This window comes from Canis lupus, chromosome 1 (assembly GCF_048164855.1).
Source record: "Canis lupus baileyi chromosome 1, mCanLup2.hap1, whole genome shotgun sequence".
In the NCBI taxonomy this organism is placed as follows: domain Eukaryota; kingdom Metazoa; phylum Chordata; class Mammalia; order Carnivora; family Canidae; genus Canis; species Canis lupus.
The window spans coordinates 119,531,224-119,558,548 of NC_132838.1; the positions used below are offsets into that span (position 1 = coordinate 119,531,224).

Genomic DNA, 27,325 nt, shown 5'->3' on the forward strand with positions numbered 1-27,325 from the left:
AAATACATGTTCCTTGACTGTTTTTGTTATAGGTAAGCCTCCTGGCCAACAGTTAAGTTTTGACAAAGTAAAAAGTAACATGTGGAAATATAACACTGTATGTTAATTATACTTGAAAATACACAAATTAATGTTACACGTGGTTTTCCACTGCCCCCAGGGTTAGTGCCTCTAACCCCTTTGTTCAAGAGTCAACTGTACACCCATACTACTGGATCCAGCAATTTTATTTCTAGAAACATCTAGCCATTAAAAAGTATACTACGGGGGCGCCTGGGCCTTAAGCATCTGCCTTCAGCTCAGACCATGATCCCAGGGACCTGGGATGGAGCCCTGGGTCAGGCTCCCTGCTCAGCGAAGAGTCTGCTTCTCCCTCTCCCTCTGCCCCCCACCCACCTGGCTCATGTTCCTTCTCTCACTCTTACTCTCTCAAAAAAAAAAAAAAAAAAAAAAGTATGCTACAGAACAGATGACAATTGATAGACATACCAGGTTTTTGTCGGCGTGGTCTTCTCTTTACTCGAGGGCCGATTCCTTGTCCTTCCTTCCAACCCATTTTTCTTAGCAATTCAAAACCAATAGATAATCTAGGATATCAAGACACTGAACGTGAACCTTCTCTTATAATCACTAGAGGACAGTAAGAAATAAGCAGCCTCTGAGTCCCTGTCTAGCCAACACCCAAGTCCTGCCTGAGCCCTAAACACAGCCCGCCCTGCTCCACCTCAGAACTGCATGGCCCTGCTGATCCGGCCACAGCTGACTGGATTTGGGTGCACACTCGACCTGGGAAAGTTGATCTGATGCCCTCTCTGCTGGGCCTTTGGAATGGCCACCTGGGGACTCTAAATGGTCCTTGTCTAGTCTGTGATCTAGAAAACAAGAAGTCGGGATGCCTGTGTGGCTCAGGGGTTGAGTGTCTGCCTTCGCCTCAGGGTGTGATCCTGGGGTCCCAGGATTGAGTCCCACATCGGGCTCCCCGCATGAAGCCTGCTTCTCCCTCTGCCTGTGTCTCTGCCTCTCTCTGTGTCTCTCTCATGAATAAATAAATAAAATCTTTAAAAAAAAAAAAAAAAAAAAGAAGAAGAAGAAAGGAAGGAAGAAAACAAGAAGTCTGAAGCTGTCACATCAGGCCACAGGCCCAGGAGCAGAACAAGGAGATTCATAGAAAGAGAGGATAGAATGAGGCAGACAGGAGAGAGCCCTTAAGGCTGCTGAAGGAAAGGGTGGGAGGGAAGGTACCCCAGTTCCTAACAGCTCACCAGCCTCCACAAGCCCAGCAGCACAGCTAGTCATTGGAGCTCTAGAACATACCATGCAATAAAAGTGCAAGATCCTTTTGGCAAAAACTCCTTTTGCACTCCAGCTAGGTTTCTCCTACTCGTAACCAAACTATCTGTAATTAAGATCATTATATGTATGCAAAGCACTGATGCCAAGATCAGAAAAGTAAGAATTAAATTCTTCTCACTTTGGGACGCCTGGGTGGCTCAGTCGGTTAAGCATCTGTCTTTGGTCCAGATCATGATCCTGGACTAAGCCCCGCATCGGGCTCCCTGCTCAGCTTGGAGTCGGCTTCTCCCTCTGCCCCTCCCTCTGTTCATGCTTATTCTCTCTCTCTTTCACATGCTCTCAGATAAATAAACACAATCTTTCAAATAAATAAATAAATAAATTCTCACTTTGCTGGTGTTATGAGGTCATCAAGCAGAGTAGCTCCAGGAATGGGGGCAGTAGCAGCTGCTAACTGCCTGGCCTTTTCTCGTATTCTATCTTTGGTTTTGGAAGCAAAATCATCCGTGGTAACAATTGCTTTAGGTGCTATCCCAAATTCACTAAGATCCTGAAAAAAAAAAAAGTTCAAACAGAATTGCTTACATCGTTTGGTGATTAACCATAACACATCACCTAGCTTTATTTCTTTAAAAAAAAAAAAAAAAAAAAAAAAGTTTAAACTACACAACTATTGAGTTACCTGGCTGGCTCACTCAGAAAAGCATGCAACTCTTGACCTCAAGGGTCATGACTTCGAGCCCATGTTGGGTATAGAGATTACATAAATAAATGAATTAACACTTTAAAAAACAAATAAAAACTACACAACTGAAGTAGGAATCAGTGGAGCAGCTGACTTTACATCTGACTTTGGAACTTCACATAAGCTAAGGCCAGTGGTGGAGCACAAGGCATGACAATAACCACTCGGTGAGGTCACATCAGGTACAGCCAAGCTAGGAAGACAGGAAGTAATTAAAATCTAGTAATTACTTCTACAGTAAGTAAGTATGTTCCTCTTGGATGATATTTCAAAGGTCAGAGTGCAGGGGGCAAATCTTAGAGTCACAGCCAACAAGCATTCCTGAGCACCTACGTGCTCCTTTAAGTGTGTTTGCATTTCCTGTTGGCTGCCTTTCACTTTCCAACACCCAGTGCCTCTTCTTCTTTCCTCACAGAGCCCTGAAGCTGTGTAGGCCCCTGCCTTCCTCCGTGCTACCATGCACTCCTGGAGCAGGGTCCTGGTGTGCATGCTGGGATCAGAGAAGGGTTAGGGAGTGGAGGTTCATGTCATTTCTATGACAGTCCTTTGATCCCGTTTTCTTTGCCAAGTACTGCTTTAAGAATGAGCACATAAAACAATCTGCCCGGGGCCCCTGGGTGGCTCAGTCACGGTCCGACTCTTGGTTTTGGCTCAGGTCATGATTTCAGGGTCGTGAGAGCGAGCCCCACACTGGGCTCCCGCTCAGCGGGGGGGGGGGGGGTTTGCTCCAGATTTTCTCCTTCCCTCCCTCTCTCTCTCTCTACCTCTCTCTCTCCCCTCCCTCCACTCCCCACACACTCCCCTTCTAAAAATAAATAAATAAATCTTAAAAAACAAAGTGAAACAAAACAACAATCTGTCCAAGCAGATGTGAGGGAAAATCCACAGCAGGACTCATGTGAATGGTTTCCTTGCTCTCAAGAAAAGATACAAGAGAAAAGTCTTCCTTCCACTGGCTAATGCCCTCGCAGATGTGCCATCAGGAACTACTGCGGCCACCTTGGGACCACAGGGAGAGCTAATGTAAGAAGCTGACTCACACAAGATGGCTGAGAAGGGACGACTGACCTGGGCCTCGCTGACATATAGACTTCTCGCAGCATGAGTCACGTTTCCTTATACATTATGCTAGTCAAATAGGAAGAGGACCTCTGCTTGCCTCTTCTCTGCAGCCTAAAGCATGTTAATATAGTGTTTTATTTAATCTTTACTGCAAATGAGTCCACAAATGGGTTTTGGTTTAATTTTAGAACAAAATGGAACACATCCCTAGGCCAGCAGGAACTTCCTCACCAGCCCTCAATTACTCCTAAGAAGTTGGTGGTCATCATTGCTTTAATGATGTAGATGCCTGCATGTGGCTCCCTTTCATTCCTTCCTGGTCTAGTTGCTCACTGTTCCTTAAATTGCAGGGGGCACAGCAGTTACTGTGAAGGGCTATAGACTCAGCTCCATGGATACTGCACCTTGGGGGCAAATGGAGCTTTTTCAAAGAAACTTGCCTATAAATAAATTTCCTCTCCACTCTTAACTTTAGAAACTGGCCCCAGCATAAGATGTTATCCCAGTGAACAAGAATCCATTGATGTACAGAGCACACTAGTCCAAATACCTAAAAGATAAAGCCTGGCAAACAAAGAAGGCATCGTCCACTGAACTTTCCGGGGGGAGTAAAGGTGCTGCAACAGCCAACTGCACACCTCCCACTGGCTAAGTGGCAGTTAAAGTTCTGCATACCCACCTCTTCATCCATAAAATCTTCCGGACCAAGAACAGATTTGTCTGCTCTGTTCTGTCGTGAAGACACAAAGGAAGAGGGTGTCCATCCTTGAAAGAAAAGAATTAGAATATTACAATTTTGGTTTATAACTAAATAATTAAATAATAATGCAATTATGAACCTGAAACCCCCAATACCTATAAACTCTTAGCTCCTTCCCATCTCCCTGGTCATAGACATAATTAAGTGACATAAACATATCAATGCCCCCATCTCCTGTTGTCAGAACTTAGTAGATGCCATGAGGTTTCTCCCTAAAAATATGGAACCAAGAGAAATGAAATAATTACACTGAAATTGGCATTCTTTTCACAAGCAGATGTGTGCAAAAAAAATGCAAGGTCACTTTAAAAAGCAGGACCACTCTGAGACCAGCAGAACAGCCGTAGACACCAACTTGTTAACACAGCACAGAAATACCAAGTCAGGGTGCATGAGTCAGCTATGAAAGCGTGGCTAGAACCGGAGTCACAGAAGCAGTGCAGACAACATTCAGGGTGCCCTGGCCCAAGGACTCAACCTGGCTGGTCTAAGGGCAGGCAGTGCCCATCCCAGGTCCCCAGTTCCGTCATACACCTGAGTCCTATAACTACCACTCCTGCTCCCTGTCCATGGCCACCAAGCCTGAGCCACACCTACCGTGTGAGGCACTGGAGGTCAAATGTATCTGTAACCTTCTAAGACACACTTTTTTAGTTTTCTCTAAGACTGACACACCTCCCTTCTGAAATTCTACAAGAGTCTGGTGGACCTAAGAAGGATGGAAGAGACCTATTCTTGGCCAGTGGGTGGAGCAGGTTTCTGGGCAGGCCTGGGAGACATCCCTGGGGTATCCAGGAGTGAAGATCAGCTCTTCCAAGCTACAGCCTTCCTCCACTTTGGATTTCTGCAGTCTTCGCCCAATTTCTGCACAGTCCTCCTCATGGTAAAGAGATACTCCAGTATATTAACCTATCCCAGTCTCCCTGACAATCATTTGAGCTGGTCTTATTACAGTAGACGGCACAGCTGTAATTGCAACAGCCAGCACTGGATTAGTGTTCTTCCTTCGTCATAAATCCTACCATCATTTTTAACATTTTTGTAAGTGTGCTAACTTAGTAGTGCCTTAGTTAACTTTTGCCTCTCCTAATAATAACGCTGAATATTCCATAGAGCATTTCCATCTCCTCTGGAGTAAAGTGTTCAAATACTTCGATCATTTGATCTTCATACATTCTGGACATTGAACTTCAAACCACTTTATTTACCCCAACTCTTTTTCTTACACGGCTTTTTGTTCTTTCTTGCACTGCTTTTCTCATCTTTATTTTACTATTGGTCTACATAAGTTGTTGTATATCTATAAAAGATGCTCCTGATCTCGTTCTTAACAATTGCTACATGAGTTACTAGGTTCATCTTTCCCTCAGATCTGACACGGAAAGCAATGTTCTTCCAGTTTCTATGTGCAAACATTTCAAAATCATGCATTACTTTAAACAATGCAGAATTTATTATACTGTATAACGTGAAAGCTTTATTTTATTTTATTTTATTTATTTTATTAGTATTTTTTTTTAACGTGAAAGTTTTAACTGATTTTTCTTCAGGTCGAGAGCATGCACTGACTGGTGCTGCGGTGGGCCCTGGGGTCAGGAGAGAGCGGCTCTGACCCTCAGAGGCCTCATCTATAAAGCAACAATGATACCTGTCCTCCTCAGTCACTGAGTCATGTGAGACGAAGGTTCCCTGAGTTAATCTGTGTAACAGCACTTTGTGTGTAGCAAGATGTGATGTAAAACGGAAGTCATTATCATCATCTAGCCATCTGGTGAGAATGTATCTTTGTTTTTTCTTTAAGTAAAAGAAAACTTTCACTCTCAGGTTGTAATGAACAACATACCGATAGACTGCAAACATGCCAAACACTGAAAGAACACAAAAGTCTAAGGTATATTAAAATGTTTAAAGAAGTTTGGTTTTTTTTTTAAAAAAAAAAAAGGGAGAGGTGGAAGAGGGGGAGAAACTGATGATATTTCAGTCATTTGCTTCAGTGATATTAGAGCCATAAGCGGGAAAATCATACCTTCCTTTGAACCAACAGTGTTGAAGTACCCAGCAGAGAAACCTCCACTAAAGGCTCCATGAAATCGTTTATACCTTCCTTTTTCATCTCTGACAGTCTGATCCTGAAGGGGAATTGGTTTCTTTGGTCTTTCACCTGAAAAAAATATTTTGAATGAGAGAGAAAGGGTTGGGAGATTAGAAAAATTTAGGGAAAATGTCATTTCTTTTTTTTTTTTTTTAAGACTTTATTTATTTATTAGAGAGAGAGAAAGAGAAATGAGTAGGCAGAGGGAGAGGGAGAAGCAGACTCTCCATTGAGTTGGGAGTCCAACTCAGGACTTGATCTCAGGACCTTGGGATCATGACCTGAGCTGAAGGCAGATGATTAACTGACTGAGCCACCCAGGTGCCCCTGAAAATGTCATTTCTTAAACATAATGAATTGTTTTCTTCTTGTAATTTCAAATATAACCATTTTTTCAAAATATTTATTTATTTATTTATTATTTATTTATTTGAGAGAGAGAGAGTACATGCCAAGGGGGAAGGACAGTGGGAGAGGGAGAATCTGAAGCAGACTCCACACAGTGTAGAGCCCGATGCAGGGCTCGATTCTATGACCCTGAGATCATGACTCAAGCTGAAACCAAGAGTCTGAAGCTCAACCACCTGAGCCACGCAGGCATCCCTCAAAAAAACAACTTTAACTAAGTTTTTAATTCCTAGACTTTACTAGCTTATATAGTTTAGAAAGTAACACGTTGTATCAAGCTTCTTTTTTTATTTTTATTTTTAATTTTTTTATCAAGCTTCTTTATAGTTCCAAGACAATTATAGATATCTCTTATTCATATTTAGACATAACATTTTAGCAAGAATGGACTGATTCCCACTAAATTCCATCACATAACTAAATTACATGGTGGTGGGAGGTGGGGTTTCAAACAGATGGAGGTAAACTCTACTGGTAGCACTGGAGGCAAGTCGCTGGGCTGGCACATGGCATGCAGAGATCTGTGACAAAAGGAACATTTCTGTATCTCTTCTAGAACTTCAGAGCATCCCAAGTCCAGATTTTTCACTTGATATTGCCCATTCTCCCCAAATCTTAAGAGTTTCTGTATTTCTTGCAATCTCCTGATTCCATAGTTAGTGCTCTTTAAACTTACTCCTTCTCCTGCTCTGCTGAACAGAGGTAAGTCGCTACAACACATAAGCAAAAAGGAACTTAATAAAGTCCAAAAGTTCCTTAGGTTTAAACTTCCAGGCACAAATTACTGCCTAATTTTATCAACTACAAATCAGAATTCTGAATCTATTTAAAACAAAAAGTAACCATCAAGTTATTTTCAAATACTCAACACAGAAAGCAAGTTATATGGCAGTTAAAGGCACAGAGTTGCGAGTCACAGCACTCCCACCCCACCTTCACCAGTACCAGGACTTCAGTCTGACTTTTCTATGCCTCGATTTCCTCATCCATAAAATCGGGGTAATGCAAATAGTTAATAGTTATTTCATACAGTTGTTATGCAAATTGGGGAAGATAATGCCTATAAAGCATTTAGCAAGAAGAGAGATACACAATAAAGTAATAAAAATAAAATACAAGCTGCCATTATTATTATATACAGAAGGTAAGCCCATGTGTACCTGTTTTTTCAATAATTAAGCCAGTTACTACTTTTGGAAGATGGAACAAAAAATAGAGGAACTTCTAGCCTCAATCCTAAATTCTTACTGGTAGCTTGTGAGGTCTTTAAAGTCATTTCTGGAGTATAACCCGCAGCAGGACAGTCAAGAGCTCAGGTCCTGAAGACCAGGAGAGCTGGGTTCAAATCCCCCTACCCTACCACTTGCTAGCTTTGTGAACCCGGCCAAGTTACTCGATCTCTCCGAGCCTCAGCCTCTACAACTATAGAAGTCGAGTAATAAACAGAACCTACCTGCTGGGGTGGTGCACACGCAGAGACCTGGGCATAGTGTCCAGTCATAGTGAAGCTCAGTTAATACCAGCTCCAATCTCACTTCACTCTAAAAAGCTGAATGACAACCTGGGTCCCATCATCCAAGATTTTCACTGTTTCTAAGAAATGCATTACACACAATCCACCACCACTCGTGCACCTGGCATGATTCTTAGCTAAGGTGGGGTTTCTCCACTTCACTATTTATTGGCAGTTTGTACTGGATAATTCTTTGCTGTGGAATGTCCTGTGCACTGTAGGATGTTTAGCAGCATCCCTGGCCTGGAACAGCAGATGCCAGCCAGTAAGCATTGCTCCCCCACCCAGCACGACAACCCAAAATGTCTTCAGACATTGCCAAACGCCCACCGAGGGGCAAAATCAGCCCCGATTGAGAACCACTGGGTTAAGGTGAGAGGGCAGCACCTGCCGCGCTAGGCGCTAGGCGCTATTCTTGCCCAGTTCTCAAGGTGCTCTTAATGGGGACGGGGAGATAAGATCTGCAGACAGCTAAGTGGAACCTATGGGGGCAGATAATGAGGGCCAGCCAGCATGGCCAGCCGGCTCCCATAGTGCTCATGAGGAGGAGGCGCCACCTCTAATCACATCAGGAGAAAACTCCAGGCAGGAGGTGACATTTTAGCCAGGCCCTCTTATAATTACTGCTACTAATAACGACTAATCCCTTCCTTTCACACATATTATCTCATTCATCATACCTGATAAGGAGGCCCTGATTAAGTAACTGCCGTAATGTCCACAGCAATAAGCACAAAGGTGAAACCAGATCTCAGTTCCGCTTCCAAGCCAGGGATACCACCCATACTACCCTTCGCATGGAAGCAGCCCTGTACTAGACCCTGGGTGTAGAAAACTAAACACAACTCTGTCCCTGTTTCCGGGCTTATGTACCTACGGGTCTGTGTGTGACAGTTGGCCACTGTCTCTTAACCAGTAAACCCTTCTATCAGGGCCAGCAACTTTAATTAAGTAGTGGAGTCCCTCCTCTACCAATGTTTGTCCAACCTGTCACTAACACTTCAAAGCAGAAGCACAAGTGATTATTGGTTTGGTGTGTTATACTGTAAAGTGTACTCAGTGCATTTACACTTCAAAGTGCATAGGAAACAATGACTCAATCTTCAAAAACTGCCAATGCTGAGAAGTTATAAAGAATGATCTTAGACCCAGGTGGGGGAGGGGGGTGGTCTACAAACCCAATTTCAAAAGCATGATAAGGCCATTAGGCTTCATTTCAGATTCTGTGCATCATTGAAGAGGAAAAATTAGAAAAATGTAGGTCGAATGGTTGATGGCTTACAATATGTCACTCACAAGGAAACAGGTGTGAGACCAGAAATACAGAAATGTGTAAATGGCTGCCCAACCAGGCTGGGATAACCTCCATCCGTGCATACTTAACCCCTGCCCTTTTCCTGCGTAATGACATCTAACCGGTTTTCAGGGGTCCCACCCTGCCCTCTCAGACTTCTCTGCCAACTTGTGTAGACTATTTCCTGTCTACATCACTTAAGTCAGCACTTGCAAACCTTGTACTTTTGTTCTCAGCTAGATTTGAAACTCCTCTAACATAGGATCTTTGGGATGCCTGGGTGGCTCAGCGGTTGAGCGTCTGCCTTCAGCTCAGGTCCTGATCCCCAGGTCCTGGGATCGAGTCTCACATCGGGCTCCCTGCATGGAGCTTGCTTCTCCCTCTGCCTGTGTGTCTGCCTCTCTCTGTGTGTCTCTCATGAATAAGTAAATAAAATCGTAAAAAAAAAAATACAGGATCTTTGTCAACAAATTGAGATCATGAGGTAATGCGTTTGCCAGTAAAGCTGATGTGATCTTAGCTTGTATTCGAGAACTACAATCTAGAACGAAGGTCATACTAATGGTAGCCCTGCTCTACCCACACTCTGGTCCCATAGTTGGAGGAAAGGCTCCGACACATTGAGGTCTCAAGGACTTTTAACTGAATATATTAGAGGATGTCGATAGACTGTAGGACGGAGTTGTCTTAGAAGAAATGCAAGAGCTGTCTTCAAACACAGAAGAAGCTTTCAGGAGACTAGTGTCCCTCTGTGTTTTGTAAGCAGAGGGTAGAAGTAGGGCCAGCGTCTGGCAAAAGTTGTTTTTTTTTTTTTTTAAGATTTTATTTATTTATTCATTCAAGACATAGAGAGAGAGAGAGACAGAGACACAGGCAGAGGGAGAAGCAGGCTCCCTGCAGGGAGCTGGATTGCGGGACTTGATCCCGGGAAGCCGGGGTCACGCCCTGACCCGAAGGCAGATGCTCCACCGCTGAGCCACCCAGGGATCCCCCCAAAAGTTTCTAATGCTTAGAACTGCTTGTAGGGAACACAAGGGTCATCAGTGGATAGTACCTAAGTACAACTGACCTGACAAGATGTGGTCAGGGTGGGAAATAAGATCCGAAGCACAGGAGGCCTGCAAGGGACTCCTGACCACCTATGTCCTTCCCACAGGGCTAAGCACTGCCATCAGCCCTTACTGGGCGCTCAGCACGCCGCTGAACAAACCAAGCCATTAAGGGATCAGAACGGAAGCACACATGGGCGAGAGCCTTACCTCCCCTTGCCCCCGCCCCCACGTCCCACCAGCAAGTCCAGTCCGCTCTGCCTTCAACCCAAACCCAAACCCAAACCCAAACCCGGACCACCACGTGTCCCCGCCACCGCCAACACCCCAGTCCAAGCCATCCTCGGCTCCAGACTTCTGTTTACCATCTCCCTCCTTCGGTCTTGCCCACCACCCCCAACTCACCTGCCCCCCCCCCAAAATCTTAATATTGGGGAATAATCATACAAACGTACATCTCTCCCTCGTGTAAAACCCCGCAGTGGGGCAGCCCGGGTGGCTCAGCGGTTGAGCGCCTGCCTTCAGCCCAGGGCGTGACCCCTGGGTACCGGGATCGAGTCCCACATGGGGCCCCCCGCATGGAGCCTGCTTCTCCCTCTGCCTGTGTCTCTGCCTCTCTCTGTGTGTCTTTCATGAATAAATAACTAAAATCTTAAAAAAAAAAAAAAAAACCCGCAATGGCTCCTCTACACGGAGCGGAATCCAAGACACCCCAGACGTGCGGAGCAGGTGCAGCCCCTGCCTCTGACGCCATCTCCCCGCGCCTGTGACGTCATCCCGCCCGCGCCGGCGGCTCCACCCACAGCGGTCTCCGACTCCGGGGGTTGTGCGCTCGCGGCTCCCTCCACCCCACCGGCCCCCGGCTTCACGTCCGACCTCGGTCGTCCTGGCCGCCCCCACCCCACGCGAGCCCGCCCCGCCCTCCTGCTTCCCGGCCCTCCGGGGTCTCCCAGCCGCCCCTGCAGACCCTGAGCCCGCGCAGCTCCCGGGACCGCACGAGGCGCGGCACAGGGCGGAGCGCGTTTCCGCCGAGCCCGGGGTCTGTTTCCCGCGGAGCCCGGCGGCCAGTGCGGCCCGCACCTTCTTCCAGCGGCTCCAGGCCTGTCCCGTAGCTGACCAGGTCCTCGTCGCTGTCGCTGTCCGGCGCCGCCATCGCGCTCCCTCCCGGGCCCCGCCCCCTCGCGACGGAAGCCTCGAAGGGCCAAACCCCGCAGCCCGTTCTGCTCCGCGGAGCCGATGAGGCCCGGGTCTGCGCCGGGGCGTGCAAAGTCGTCGCGGGAGAGCCAGGCCCGGCAGCCGCGACGCCCCATCCTACGTCGGCAGGAGGCGCCTGGGACGAGCTGGACGCCGCCCCGAAGTCCCGCCGCGGGGCTGGCACTGGGGGACGTCGGCTCCGCCCCGCCGCCTGCACCTGCAGGCCCCCGACCCCCTCTCCCGGCCTGCAACCTCGCAGCCCACCTCCACCCCACCCCCACCCGCCACCTGCTTGGAAGGTGCCTGAGCTTCCCGGGGCGCGCACGCACGCGCGCTTTGTGCAGGTCGCTCCTAGGCTGGCACAGGTGCAGTATCCCAAACCTCTGCAAGGATTCAGGGACCCTGGAGCTCCAATGTGCATGGTTAAGGCGGCTCGGGAGAAAAGGAGAGGAGAGGAGGGGAGGGGAGGGGAGATGGGGAAGAAAGAACATGGGGAAGAAGACTAAAAAGAGAAGACAAGGCTCGGGAGAAGAGGAAAGGAAGGAAGGAAAGAAAAAGAAAAAAAGAAAAAAAAAGGAAGGACGAAAGGGAGGGAGGAAGAAGACTAAAAAGAGAGAAGACAAGGCTCGGGAGAAAAAGAAAAAAAAAGAAAAGAAAAAGGGGGAAGAAGACTAAAAGAAAGAAGCCAAGAAAGCGGAAACAAAAAGCCACAGGATTGGCACAAGGCTGCGGTGAGGTGGGGTGGGGATGCTCAGGACGTCCCTATTGAACCTAAAGCGAGAGCCCTGTCCCCGCTGGGCTGCTGTAATCCCATTCCCAAACTCCTTTTTACAGAAGGGAAACACGAAGCTCAGCTTACTGGGGCGGGGGGTGAGGTTGAGATGAAAACCAGATCTGGAAGCCCAGGTTTTCAAAATGCAAATGAGGGTCAGAAGTTGGCATGAGTCAGAATCACCAGGATGTTGTTAAAAATCCCCTTTGCATCGCCCAGGGCTTCCAAATCGGGATCTCTGGGAGTGGGGCTGGTGCGTGGGCGCTCACTCTCAGCATTGTCTGTTTTCAGGGCCTTTGCATTCACTCATTCACTGTTCCTTTGGCTTGGAATGTCCTTCTCCCAGATGCCACATGACTCACTCCCTCACCTTTTTCAGTTATCTGCTTAGAGCTTCTCTGACCCTATTTTGAAAACAGCTTCTATTTTCCCCTGTGCTCAGTGGGCAGTCTGCTTCTTCCTCTTCCCCCTGTGCACAAGAGCAGGGTCACTCATGCTCTCAAATAAACAAAATCTTTTAAAAATTAAAAAAAAAAACAAACCTATTTTGCTACACTCCTTATCATTCCCTACCCCACTTTACATTTTTTCCAGGACACTTATCACCTTTAACACACCGTATAATTTGATACACTTATTTATTATGTCTATTGTCTTTCTCTCTATCGAAACTATAAGCTCCACAAGGACATAGATTCAGACCAATTTTTCTTATTTTCTTTGCTGTATCCTTGGAGCTTAAAACAGTGCTTGGCACATGGTAAGCACTGAAGAAATAATTTTGGGGAAAAAAAGGAATGAATAGTTAAATAAATCATGGTACATGATTTTAAAAACAAAAGGCGTTTTAAAACAAGTTTTAAAAATAGCCACAGTATTGTTTGACATCTCCCATTGAGAATAGAGTCTGTGTCCCCTCCCACTGAATGTAGGTTCCTGGACCAAAAGATTTACAGTGAGGGGCACCAGGTGGTTTAAGTCTATTAAGCATCTGCCTTTGGCTCAGGTCATGATCCTGGGGTTCTGGGATTGAGCCCCACATCCTGCTCGGTGGGGAGGCTGCTTCTCCCTTTCCCTCTGCTGCTCCCCCTGCTTGTGCGTTCTCTGTCAGATAAATACATAAAATCTTTTTAAAAAATAAAATATTCAAAACATTACAGTGAAAGTGATAATATTACATCTCCCTTACCCAAGCTTTAAAAGAAAATTGCAGATTCGGTTTGGGATGCTGGCCCTGGGAACCCAACCTCCCTGCTGTGAGGAAGCCCAGACCACAAGGAGAGGCTTTGTGTAGCTATGTGACCTACAGGCCCCAAGCCCCAGGCCCCAGGCCCCAGTTAAAGGTCAGCACCACTGGCCAGATACATGAGGGAGGGATATTTAAAATATCTCCAGTTCCAGCAACCGCCACCGGCCTGCAGCTACATAAGAGGCCTGGAACAAGACCTCCTGGCTGAGTTCAGTCCCCTCTGGAACCATGAGAGATAACAATAAAATAATTGTTCTTATTTCAAGCCATTATGATTTGGGGTCATTTGTTAACAGCAATAGGGAACTGGAACAACGTATATGATGGAAGAGTATAAAACATTAAAAAAAAAATTCTGGGGAAACAAAACAATTTAAAAATAAAATTAAATAAAGTGTCGGTGAGGAATGATCTCCAACATGTGTTGTTAAATGAGCAAAACGGGGTGAGACAGAGTAGGCGGGGTACTGCCAGTAATATTGAAAGAAAACACAAATAGCCAAATTTATTGTGACTATTGTATCCACAGTGTGGATACAGTGTGGATACGTTCACATAGACATTGCAACATGCATCATGTATCTCCAGTAAACTCCTCAAGGAAACCAGTAACAATGCTGGCCCACCCATCAAAGGAAACCAGGTAGCTACGTCCCTGGGGGGTTTTCCCCCCAATTTTCCAAAACATTTTTATGTCAGTGGCTTGGTTTTGGTTTTCAGTGTGTATATTAGTATGTACTAATACTAAAGGCATCATTTTTTCTTGAAGCCCCACAGGACCCTGGGGTTATTTGCCCATCAACTGCCATTGTGAGTATAAATGTCAATATTGACAATAAGGAAGATTGGTGGCTAATCCATTCACCCAGACAAATCATGAAGGTCCATGATTTTATTTCTAAATTACTCCAACCTATTTTCTTACAGTTTATAGATTCTAACGAGGCAAGAAAAACCCAATAAGGCCATTATTGAGAGTTTTACTCAATTGGATTCCTGACAATCATTAGCATTTGGTAAAATGATAATCATCACTTTCTGATTCCTGATTGCTGAGGTTCTGGACGACAAAGGCCTTTCAAGGTCCCGGCACTTTCCTCAGAGTGACTCTCAGTTGTCTGCTGGGTATTTTTAGGGTGACTGGATCCTCCATATGTGACCCTGGTCACCTACAACCTCATACTCCTGATTCTTGTCAGCAGGAACCCAGAGGCAACGTGTTTTATGCAAACTGTGCTAGCCTAAACACCACAGACCCTTCCTTTCTTACTTAGACATGCAAAAAGAGACAAATCTCAGAATCTTATCAGGAAACTGCAGATAGGAAGATGTGCTGAGTCACCTGGGTATGGAGTAATTCCTTCCTCATGGTCCATACGTCTATGCAAGTAGTGGGATGGTCATTCGTAACATACCAAGAAGAAAGCTGCTTTGTGAGCTTTGGAATTGACAACATTCATTTTCCCCCATTGTGTCTTCTTATTGAGATGTCACATATAGGGGTGCCTGGGTGGTTCAGTCAGTTAAGCATCTGACTCTCGGTTTCAGCTCAGGTCATGATATCATGGGTCTTGGGATGGAGCCCCAAGGCAGGCTCCACACTCAGATGGAAGTCGGCTTGAAGATTCTCTCCCTCTGTCCCTCCCCCTACTTGATGGAGTGTGCATGTGCACACACGCTCTCGCTTTCTCTCAAATAAATAAATAAATCTTTAAAAGAGAAATATCACATATATACAGAAAGGTGTATGAATCATAAACACACAGATCTATTCCTTTTCACCAAGTAATCACATTCATGTAACAAAAAGCAGATCAAGAAATAGAAATTTTCCAGAGTCGCAGAAGCGATAGTCCCACTAATTTTGTTTGCTTTATTCTTTATACAAAGTGGAATCATACGGTATTTTCTGGTGTCTTTTGTCAATAATATATATATATATATATATATATATATATATATATATTAAGATTTTATTTATTCATGAGAGACACAGAGAGAGGCAGAGACACAGGCAGAGGGAGAAGCAGGCTCCATGCAGGGAGCCCGATGCGGGACTCGATCCCAGGACCCTGGGATCACCAACTAAGCCAAAGGCAGATGCTCATCCACTGAGCCACCCAGGTGCCCCTCCTGTACATGTTTTATGATGAACACAACACATGCCTGCATTTATATGGTGTGATGTAGTGTTGTACATGGTATAGCACCAGTCTAACTTACCAAGCTGGTTACTTCTGAGCCTCTGCTTCTTCCTCTGTAAAATGGGGATGGTAAAGTACCCATCCCATAGGGTTGTGGGAGGACCACTGAGATCATGCACACAAAGTGCATAGCACAGTGCCTGCCATAGAGTAAGTATGTAATAAACAGCTGCTACATGTAAGACCATAGTTTATAACTAGGAAAACTGAAGCCACAAGGGGGTTATAGGATCTGGCCAACGTGACTCAGTAGCAGAGCCTGCCAAGCCTGATGTGGCCTCTGTAGTTGGTGCACTTCCATGGCACCATATGGCTTCAGTTTCTAAGAATTTTTATTTTTTTAAAGGTTTTATTTACTTATTTGACAGAGATTGGGAGAGAAAGAGAGAGAGAATACAAGCAGGGGGAGCAGCAGGCAGAGGAAGAGGGAGAAGCAGGCTCCTCAGTGAGCCAAAGGATCATGGGGATCATGACCTGATCCAAAGGCAGACACTTAGCCAACGGAGCCACCCAGGTGCCCCCAGTTTCTAAGAATTTTTATTTTTATTTATTTTTTAAATATTCATGATAGACACACACACACAGAGGCAGAGACACAGGCAGAGGGAGGAGCAGGCTCCATGCAGAGAGTCCGACGTGGGACTCGATCCTGGGACTCCAGGATCACACCCTGGGCAGAAGGCAGGCGCTTAAACCGCTGAGCCACCCAGGCTGCCCAGTTTCTAAGAATTTTTAAATAAAAATTGCAAAATCTGGTCTATAATTTACAATGAATTTTAGTCATGTAAGGATTATCTTGTAACTTCTGCTTTTAATTCAGCCCACTTCATAAGATTCTCCAAGAGGAGATATATGTCAAAGAAGCCAATGATTCTTTTTGTCAACAAGCAGGTATTAGGTGGTGGGATTTGTGTTTTACTTGGAGGAACTGGGTTCCTGGACAGCCAACCACTGACCTCAGCCAGAGGGTAATGTGGGGATTTAACAAAACAGTTGTTTGCAGGTCAGGTTTTAACCTTTTGCCTATTTCAGGAATTCCCAAAAAAAAAAAAAAAAAAAAAAAGAAAAAGAAAAGAAATTCCCACAACAACTCTTTTGTTAGGAGCACAGGGGCTCCTTGGCAGTTCTTACGATGCATACCACCAGCGGGTTGACAAATGGAAGGTTCCATGTTACTCTCCCATTGGGTCAACAACATCAATTCTCATTTCCTGATCATAGTGGGATCAGAGATATGGGGTTCAGGCCATGGGCCCCCCCTGTAATGAACCATGAGAACGATTGAGATATCTGATCATTGCACAGCCCCATGGAGAGACACTCAGAAAAGTACTCCTTTTCCTCTGTGGATGCCCAGGAGATAGCCTGAGGGTGGGCTGGTGTGTTTTTAACACTATGCTTCTTTTTCTTGCTCTTCCTTTTTAATTAAAAAAGCAGCTCCTGAAGGCAATGGTATCAGGCTATATTAAGTAACAGATTTTGGTATTCACCGTATTCACTTTTTTTTTTTAAGAGAGAGTGCACACATGCAAGGGGAAGGTGTGGGGGAGAGGGAGAGGAAGAGAGAATCTCAAGCGGACTCCACCTCAGTGAGGAGCCCCACGTGGGGCTTGCTTCTATGACTGAGAGATCACAACCTGAGTGGGGAGATCATGACCTGAGCCGAAACCAAGAGTCCAAAGCTTAACTGATTGAACCACCCAAGTGCTCCTGTACTCACTTTTGTTTTGTGTTGTTTTTAAGATTTTATTTGAGAGAGAGACAGCATGCAAGCAGTGGGAGGGGCAGAGGGAGAGGGACAGAGACTTTCAAGCAGGCTCCACCTCAGCAAGAAGCCCCATGTGAGGATCCATCCTGGACCCTGAGATCATGATCTTTGCCAAAGAAGTCAGAGCCACCCAGGCGCTCCCCCTGTTTCACTTTTATGTGTATCTAACCCATAGGGCAAAGTACCTCTGGTTTCCCACTTAATGGTTATGACATAGTTGTCTTTTCAAATAAACTTTGTTTAAATAAAGTAATTCTTTTTTAAAAAAATATTTTATTTATTTATTCATGAGAGACACACAGAGAGAGGCAGAGACACAGGCAGAGGGAGACGCAGGCTCCCTGTGAGGAGCCCGATGTGGGACTCGATCCTAGGACCCCGGGGATCACACTCTGAGCCGAAGGCAGACGCTCAACCCCTGAGCCACCCAGGCGCCCCTAAAATGAGTAATTTTAAGGAAAACTGTTAAGTCAGTAATAGTGTAAGTGACACATAGATGTACCATTGGAGGACATATGTGGACAAATGTGACATCGTTCATATATGTGACACATATATGGACAAAGGCAATTGGAGTTTCAAGGTGGTAGGAGATGACAAAAATCTGAAGGTGATAGGGAATGACTAAAGCCATTGAATCAAAACCGATCTTAGAGCCACTAACAGGGAGTGTGCCCTTGCCTACTTCTCCTAGCTGAACCTTGGTCTTCTCCTGAGTCAAATGGAAATTATTTCATCCTTTTATTTGGAGAAGGGTCATGAAAATGAAACATAATCTCTGTGAACTTTCTGGCTAGAGCAGAGGTTCTGTTATTAACTTTATTATTGTTAGTAGGAAGAGAGTGACCTGCCACCCTAAGCTCCCTGAAACGGAAGGGACTGTTTTTAAACTCCCAGCATGGAGGGCACCAGGGTGGCTCAGTGGTTGAGCGTCCGCCTTTGGCTCAGGTTGCGATCTTGGGGTCCTGGGATCCAGGCCCACGTGGGGCTCCCCACCAGGAGCCTGCTTCTCCTTCTGCCTGGGTCTCTGCCTCTCTCTGTGTCTCTCATGAGTAAATAAATAAAATCTTAAAAAACAAAACAAACAAACCCTCCCCAGCCCGGGCATGGTGCCTTTCCAGGGTAATGGATTTATTATAGGATGACCAACATATGTTGACATTAGTTTAAGATTCATTTCTCACCTTAAGAGATTCAGGGAGTTTTTGAATCAGTCAGAGCTCCCAAACACCTGTCCTAGCCCTGAGCTGATTAGGACTCTTCAGATTCCTTTTTTTTTTTTTAGAATCAAAACAGTCCTTTCTGGAGATGTCTCTTCTTGTGCGGCACCTCAAAATCTGCCCGCAGTGATGAGAAGGGTGTTTTGTTTTTTGTTTTAGGGGTTCTTTTTGGTTTTTTTGTGTGGTTGGTTGTATTGTTTGTTTTTGTTTTGCATTTGCTTGATCATTAGTCCTTGATTGTTGCCACTATTTATTTTAAAACTCTTGAACATGCAACAGAACTACTTGTGATTATTTGGAGTTTATCTTCCTAATAAATACACTTCATTAAAAAAAAATCAATAAAACTCTTGAACAACCCCTGATGCACACGCTTCGCCCCCCTTCTTCTCCGCTGTCCCCTACCCCCGTTTTTTTTCTTTTGTTTTTGGAGAGAAGGAAATAGTTGGCTTGCTTTGAAAGCAGATTGTGTTCTGTTCTACCTGCGGCACCTATGGCGACGGCAAACGCAGCAGCAACTGCGCTTAAGCGGCCCCCGGTGGGGAGGGGTTAGGGACCGCACGACCTCGGTGGGAGGGGCGGGGCCCCCGGGTGGAGGGCTTCCCGCTCCCGCCTCAGGGACTGGGCTCTGGGTCCGCCCGGCATCTGCCCCCGGAGGCCACGGGTCAACGGGGCGTGGGTGGGTGGGACGGTGGTGTGAGTCCAGGGGTCCCCCTTTCGCTCCTAAGCCAGCCTAAGGGCTTTAAGATGCACTTTGTCGCAATAGCTTTGGCCAGTTCGAAAGAGCACGACCTGACCCCATTTTGCAGCTGAGAAAACTGAGGTCCCATGTAGTAGTTAAAGGCACCCCAGGACATCCGCAGGGTGTCTCAGGCACAAGACTCTCTGGGGCTCCCCCAGCGCGGGGCGCGACCTCCAGGGATCCGCCCAGGCTCCGCGGCGAGGGTGGGGGAATAACGGGGTTGCCCGCCACGCCGGCCGGTCTGAGTGGCCACGCTAAGGCCCGCAGGGTCCCCGACAGGGTCCCGGGCCCCCGAGCCGGGCGCTGTTCCTGACCGCTCGGCCCAGGGTCCAGCAGGCACTCCCGCCGCGCCCTCTAGGGTCCCCGAGCATCCTCCTCCTCCAGGGAGGGGGCACGACTTCATCGGGGCGCACCGCACAACCCCCGGGGCTCCAGACAGGGCGCCGGGCCCCCAGCTGCGGCCTCGCTGCGGCCTCGGAGGCCCCGGCCCGCCTCTGCGCCCCAGGGCTGACAGCAGCATCGGAGCCCGGATTAGGGCCGCGAGGCTCCGAGAAAGCGAGCGAGGCGCCCGGGGGCCCCGGGTCTCCCCGCCGCGAGCCTCGGGCCTGGGGCGCGGCTCCGCCCGGCCAATCCGGAGCCGGGGGCGGGGCCGGGGGCGGGGCCTCGGCGGACCCGGCCGGGACTCCAGGCTCCCTGTCTGCCCTGGGGCGGAGCTGCAGGCGGGGGGCGTGGCCGGGGCGTGGCCGGGGGCGGGGCCTCGGCGGGCCCGGCCGGGACTCCAGGCTCCCTGTCTGCCCTGGGGCGTGGCCGGGGCGTGGCCGGGGCGGGGCCTCGGCGGACCCGGCCGGGACTCCAGGCTGTCGGCCCTGGGGCGGAGCTGCAGGCGGGGGCGTGGCCGGGGGCGTGGCCTCGGCGGACCCGGCCGGGACTCCAGGCTGTCGGCCCTGGGGCGGAGCTGCAGGCGGGGGCGTGGCCGGGGGCGGGGCCTCGGCGGACCCGGCCGGGACTCCAGGCTCCGGGCCTGCCCTGGGGCGGAGCTGCAGGGGCGGGGCGGGGCGGGGCGGGGGCGGGTCCGGGCGCCCTCCGGGGCGGACGCGCGGCGGAGCCTCGCTCAGTCTGCCCTCCGCGCTTGCACGGACAGCATGACCGACGCGCTGCTGCCCGCGGCCCCCCAGCCGCTGGAGAAGGAGAGCGACGGCTACTTTCGGAAGGTGGGCGGCTTGGGGTGGGCGGGGGCCTGCGGAGAGCTCCGGCCCTCCCGCTCCCAGGCGGCGGAGGGCGCAGCGGGAGCGCGCGGCCGGGGTCGACCAGGCCGGGAGGGGAGGGGAGGGGAGGGGGGAGGAGGGGGAGGGGGCGCCCGGGCCTGGGGCGGGCCGGGCCGGGCCGGGCCGGGCGGAGGCTCCGGGGAGGGCTGGGGCGGCCGAGTCCCCGGCGGCGCAGTCCCGGTGTTTCTGGGGCCGGGGGCGGGGAGCGGCGCGTGGGGCTGCCCCTCGCAGGTGGCGGCGGAGGCTGGAGGCCAGGAGGGGTCCCCGTGGAAGGGATCAATCAATCCCCCGTTTTGGGATTTGCCGCGGCCGTGGCGGCACTTTGGGGCTCGAGCCCACCTTGGACCCGCGCGCTCGGGGCGCGGGTGGAGAGAAAGGGATCACCCCGGGTGGCCGCGCGTTCTCCTCCTGCCTCCAGGACGCTGCCAGTGTCCGCTTCTCCGACTTCGAGCAGGCAGGGAGAGCTGTGGGTGGGAGGTGACCTCGCGCGTTGCCCTCCTTCCCGCCCCGAGCCCCCGGGGAGGGGGTGCACGCTGCAGGCGGGAGGGCGCGGCCTCGCCCCTGCTCCCCTTGCGCCGGAGCGGATTTACCTGATTGTTGCAGAGACCCGCGGGGAGTGCGGCCTCCCGGGAGGTGGGTGCGACCCCGCGACCCTCACACCGCGCCCCGGGCCTGGGATCGCGGCCCTGCAGCCCTGTCCCTCAGAACCCGGCCCAGGCCGCACGGCGGGGGCGCTGCGGTGGCCGCAGGTGGCCAGGCCTGCCGTGCAAAGATGCTTTGGAACCCGGAGACGCGGTGACACTGCCTCCTTGGAGGTTCTAGCAAGGCTAAAAATAGCCTTTGGAGGTTAGCCAGGTTTGACTGAGTAGGTTGAGATTGTTGGGTTGTTTGTGTGTGTGTGTGTGTGTGTGTGGTTTTTCTTTTTTAATATAACTTATAGGACAGAAGGCAGGGTGCCTAATTATAAATAGGGAAGTGAAACTGCTTCCCACAGGACAATCAATTCTTAATTGTTCAAAGCCTAACGATCCAGTGGGTTAATGATCTTGGCATCTTCCTTCTTCCACGTGACCCAGCCTTTGGGCTTTTGCTCTTGGGTGAGCAGGGGCCCCAGGGGATGGGCAGGAAAGGAGGGGAACTAGAAACAGGTGAGGGTGCAGTGGGAAAAATTTTTTGGTTAAATTGCTTTTAGCATTAAAAAAAAAAGAGAGAGAGTAGTTTTAAGGTATATTTAAGTTCAAAGATGTCATCATGGAATTACAGGATTATAACTTCTAATTATGTGTGGCATTTGGGACAGAGGATCACAGGCCATGGAATTGCAGAAGGAGGTGGGGCCTGGGAATCCCTAGATCTTGGTCCTAAGGCCCCCGGAACCTGAATGCCACCCTGACAAAATTCCTGTGTAGCCTCCAGCAATTTATTGTCTCTTCCCAGGACTTCATTTCCTCCCTGAATCATTTGTACTCTCACCAGGTGCAAGTCTGTACCCACAGCAGCATTTGGGGGAAATGACAGAGGGAGGGGAGGAAGGGATATAGAACACCTATAAGGGGGAACCCCGGGTGGCTCGGGTGGCTCAGCGGTTTAGCGCCACCTTCAGCCCAGGGCCTGATCCTGGAAACATGGGATCGAGTCCTATGTCAGGCTCCCTGCGTGGAGCCTGCTTCTCCCTCCCTCCCCCTTTCTCTGTCTCTGTCTCTCTCTTTCTTTCATGAATAAATAAATAAAATCTTTAAAAAAAAAAAGAACACTTGTAAGGGTTACATTCTGTCTTCCAGAACAGGTTTTCCAGGGGAGGGTGTGCACAGGAAAGATGGCCCTGTAGGCAGGGGACCTGGGAGACAATGAGAGATTGGGTGTTTTTATTTTTCAATTTTTTTATTTTTTATCTTTTTAGATTTTATTTATTTATTCATGAGAGACACAGAGAAAGAGAGGCAGAGACACAGGCAGAGGGAGAAGCAGGCTCCATGCAGGGAGCCTGGGCCGAAGGCAAACGCTCAACCGCTGAGCCACCCAGGCGTCCCAGATTGGGTGTTTTTAGGTGCAGTTTCTCTGATGGTAAATAGGAGAATTGTGGGCACAAAATAAGGTGAAACACTGGTTTACAATTAGAAACGTCTCTTTTGAAAAGGAGGTCTAGTAAGGATGTTCTTTGTACCAGAATAATAAAAGGTGTTGACGTTGAACCTTTCTCACTTTTGTGATCTGAGCCAGTTTGACCTAAAACGAATGCTCCCTGGATGAAAGGAGGATGTTATACAGGTGAAAAGGGGAGGAAGAGCGCTTCAGGTAGAGGAAACAGCATGGGCGAAGGCATGAATTGGGAGCACTTGTGAAGGAATCCTTTAGGGTGTGGAAGTAAGTGGGAAGGAGGTTGTTCAGGGCCATGCATCCAGCTAAGAAGCAGGGACCCTCAGGGATCCATCAGAGTGTTTTTTAGAAGGAGCATATGTGTGAAAGATTCATGTCCCAGAAAGCTGAGTGATCTGTGAATGGGGGATGGGGGAGAGGCCAGGAAGGAGTTAGGGGGTTAGTTAGTTGAAATTTCCATCATCTCTGCCCTGCCTACTCTGATCCCATTGGTGACTTTTCAGTTATAAAGTGCTGTGTAAACACAACCTCACCACCCATCCTAACCGCCAGCCTGCACCCCTCACTCAAACCAGGGGTCCAGACTGGAGACAGGGATCCTAGTGAGGAGGTCAGAGTGATGAGCCCCAGTAGTGGCAGCGGGGATGCGAGGAGCTAATGGACAGGATGTGGTGCGGAAGGGGCCAATGACATGAATCTGAAGTGTCTGCCTTAGGTACCTGGGCAGGCACCTCACTTAGGTGGGGGAACCCAGAGGCTGGTGTAGGGCAGGTGGATTTGAGGCCCCCATGACATATCCGAGTGGTGGTCTCACAGGGGAGTGCACTCCACAGACCCGGCAGCTATGAGAGTACCCTGGCTGGAGATGCAGCTTAGAGAGGGCACCAGTATGGGAAGCAGTTGGGGTGTTGTGAGAGGGCCCAAGACAGAAGGGAACAATACTTCCACTTAAGGGACCAGCAGAGGGATGCTGGAGGCAAGCCAGGAGGGCTGCAGTGTCAAGGAAACTGAAAGGAGTCTTTTTCGTGGAGAGGTGAGGTTGACAAGTCAGAAGAGCGCTGGAAAATACTGGTTTCAGTTATTTAGGGGGTTGTTGGTTCATAAGTGGGTAGAGTCAGGGGCAAAATGTGGTGGGGTGCAGAGGGGAGAAAAGCAGAGGAGGTGATAGCCAGAGGGAGATGGGGGTTATAGGAGAGAGAAGGCAGGTTTATTTCAGAATGGGGAAGTCTAGAGCCTTTTTTTTTTTAACCATTCTTTTTTTTTTTTAATTTATTTATTTATGATAGTCACACACACAGAGAGAGAGAGAGGCAGAGACACAGGCAGAGAGAGAAGCAGGCTCCATGCACCGGGAGCCCGACGTGGGATTCGATCCCGGGTCTCCAGGATCGCGCCCTGGGCCAAAGGCAGGCGCTAAACTGCTGTGCCACCCAGGGATCCCTAGAGCCTTTTTAAAAAAATATATTTTATTTTATTTTATTTATTTATTTATTTATTTTAAAAAAATTTTAAATATTTTATTTATTTATTCATGAGAGACACACAGGGAGAGGCAGAGACACAGGCAGAGGGAGAAACAGACTCCCTGCAGGGAGCCCAATGCGGGACTCAATCCCGGGTCTCCAGGATCATGCCCTGGGCCAAAGGCAGGCACCAAACCACTGAGCCACCTGGGGATCCCCTAGAGCCTTCTTATAGCAGGTGGTACAGGAGTTCAGGGTGGAGGGCAGGTTGAAGATTTGGGGGAGAAAGGGAACAGCTTTCTGGAGGGGTCCCAGGAGGTGAGGGGCGGGGCAGGGATTGGGAACAGCTGCTGTACATACTGGGTGGGTGAGCCAAGCAGAGGCAGGACGTGAGGACCCCTGAGACTGGAGCTGCCCCAGGGTGGGCCCCTCCATCCCCTGTTCGAACTTGGGAGATTTTGCACACACTTAGAGGGTCGAATTAACTGCTGCTAAAATCAGGCTGCTCTTTTATCCTGTGCTCTATCCTACCTTTTTTTTTTTTCTTGAAAATCCCATTCTGCTCCATTCATTCAGAAAGCATTTATTGAGTGACGGCTCTGAGCGTGACCCCTGTCAGATGCTGGGGCCGACTGGACTCCCAGTTTGGCTCCGCGTGTCCTGGGGCGCGGGCAGTGCTGGGAGTCAGCGCCTTGTCCAGATAGCTCAGGCCCTGCTTGAATGGGACTCAGCTTCTTTGCTTTAGAACACAGAGCAAAAAGTGTGTTTCAGGGGTTTGGGGGGAGGTGGGTGTCCATGGTCCATATTTAGAGCTTCAGCTGTTTTGTATGACTTGCACAATTGCCCAAAAGCTCACTCTGCCAGCAGGGCCTGGAACCTGAATGTACAAAACAATCGTTGGCAGAGAGGGAGGTCCCCAGTAAATCAGGGCCTTCTTGGGGTCGTGTAGCACTTGGGCGTACAGAGCCCGGGGACACGGACACAGCTTGGCCCCTGGTCAGGCACAGACCCCGTCAGTGTAGACTCTGGCCTCCTGGACTGGCAGCTGCAGGGGGAGGGCGGTGTCTCTAAATGAAAAACAAATAAAAAAAAGACCGAATGCTTTGTGGTCGACTGCAATGTGTTTCCCTCCTCTCTGTCTTCTCTGGTTTTTCTTTTTTTTTTTTCCTTTACGTGAATATGTTTACATAGAGGCACAAGCTCTAGAACTATACGTTACTTTCTTAAAGACCAGTGGAAATGGAGCTGCTTTTTCCCAAATGAGTTTCATGCTCATCTTGAGGAAAGTGTGGGAGAATGGAAGAATGTGTCTTCTTGGCCTATAGTTGATGCAGAGGAATGTAAGTTTCTGGAACATTTAGAGCAGGTCCTGTCTCCTGAGCTCTCTGGGTGCTGTCGTTCTGAAACCCGCAGGAAATCCTGTTCATGGCCAAGAGAAAACCAGCTGGAGAAAAACGGGAGAAAGCCCTTCCCGGGGCTGTTGAAAGGGCCCTGGATGAAAGGGTCTGAGCACCGTGGGGAAGGAGAGAATCAGGACAAAGTGCAGTATTGTCTGTCCTTATCTCGGCCTCTTCATCCTTTGGGAACACTAATGACCCGAAATGAATTTAGCTCCATTGTTTTTACCCCAGAGCTGGAGGAGAAGTTGTTTCTTGTCCACAGAAACCTCCAGGCTGGACGGGGCCCCAAGGTTCATCGTGTCCTGGTTTATGGTCCCTGTTTGCTCTGGGCTTTCTTGAGGCTCCAGCAAAGAAGGAAGATTTTTTTTTTTTAACCCCCAAAACTCCTCCTACTTCTTGGCCTGCACCATTCATCTTAGGGAAGTGTAATTCTGTGTTAGACACGTGTGCACATCATATAATTATGAGCACACTTGTGTGTGGGGAAGCTTTCTGTTGGGCTGGGTCTGCAGAACACAGTGTGGGTTATGGGGGCTCCTCAGCTCCAGCTTTCCTGGGCCGTGATAATGTCCCTCCAGGTATCTGGACCCATCCCCTTGGAGCTTCAGTCCTTCCCCAGATGGGGAGGGAGGGAGGAGAGATGTGAAAGTTGGTGATGCTGCCCCCCTCCTCACCCCATACACCAGCATGGTCTGAGCCAGGTCCTGAAGGCCAGGCTGGCTCCGGGTTGATCATGGCCTTGGTGAGCGTCTGCCTCGCTGCACAGGTGCTCACCACCAGCCCAGAGGCTCTTCGCCTTACGGGATCCTGGCTGGGAGGGGTCGCCTGGCAGAAACAGAGTTTTCAGGGTGACTCAGAGGAGAATCAGCGTGATGGGCTAGCTGTAACACTATAAATGTCCCCTGCGTCCTGGGGCCATTTGGATGGATCCCAAGGCACCACCTGTTGATACCAAGCATTGGCCTTAGCCTCGTCACCACTTCCTCCTTTGGCTGGCTCAGGTGCCAGGGTCTCGTGACAGAAACGCTGCCTTGGAGGTGGCCACAGGGGACAGTAGAATGGCGGGTGCGGCCCAGCCACGGGGTGGGGTGGCTGGCAGAGTGGGCAGCAAGGGGTGCTGGCTGGGAGCGAGATCTGCCTGCAGCTCCAGGGACAGGATGGGGTGTGGGGGGTGCGAGTCCTTCTGGCCTTTCCAGTCAGACCCACGCGCTTCACTGTGGCCATCTGCCCTTAGAAAGTCCCAGGTTTTGATTGGGTTGTAATGAGGAAGGAGCAGGTGATCGAGAGCCTCAGAAGTAGTTTCTTTTTGTCCAATACTACCTGCATTATAAAAGTAACGTGAATTATTGTAATTATAGAAAAAAGGAATTAAGGGGGGGCCTGGATGGCTCCATCAGAGGAGCATATGATCCTTAAGTCTCGGGGTTGTGAGTTCAAGCCCCACGTTGGGCATAGAAGTGACTTAAATAAATAAACTGGGATGCCTGGGTGGCTCAGTGGTTGAGCATCTGCCTTTGGCTCAGGTCGTGATCCTGGAGTCCTGGGATTGAGTCCCGCTCCCCCTGCAGGGAGCCTGCTTCTCCCTCTGCCTGTGTCTCTGCCTCTCTGTGTCTCTCATGAATAAATAAATAATTTTTTTTAAAATAAGTAAACTTAGGGGATCCCTGGGTGGCTCAGCGGTTTGGCGCCTGCCTTTGGCCCAGGGCGCGATCCTGGAGTCCCGGGATCGAGTCCT

At 49.1% G+C, this 27,325-nt stretch overlaps 2 protein-coding genes across 3 annotated transcripts in view; one reads left to right on the forward strand and one right to left on the reverse strand.

Annotated features, from left to right (window-relative positions):
* The window catches only part of GPATCH1 (G-patch domain containing 1), a 43,701-nt gene extending 31,637 nt beyond the window's left edge, over positions 1-12,064 (reverse strand). For both annotated transcript variants that reach the window (XM_072782399.1, XM_072782402.1), the window contains exons 1-5: positions 11,297-12,064; positions 5,887-6,021; positions 3,780-3,865; positions 1,683-1,843; positions 490-587 (exon numbers count right to left, since the gene is read on the reverse strand). In XM_072782399.1, the coding sequence (XP_072638500.1) occupies positions 490-587; positions 1,683-1,843; positions 3,780-3,865; positions 5,887-6,021; positions 11,297-11,831 (1,015 nt within the window). In that variant the 5' untranslated portion in view covers positions 11,832-12,064. The remainder of the gene's footprint in view (positions 1-489; positions 588-1,682; positions 1,844-3,779; positions 3,866-5,886; positions 6,022-11,296) is intronic.
* Positions 12,065-20,430: 8,366 nt separating this feature from the next.
* The window catches only part of RHPN2 (rhophilin Rho GTPase binding protein 2), a 57,869-nt gene continuing 50,974 nt past the window's right edge, over positions 20,431-27,325 (forward strand). Inside the window, exon 1 of the mRNA XM_072782450.1 lies at positions 20,431-20,576. Within this exon, the coding sequence (XP_072638551.1) occupies positions 20,508-20,576 (69 nt within the window). The 5' untranslated portion in view covers positions 20,431-20,507. The remainder of the gene's footprint in view (positions 20,577-27,325) is intronic.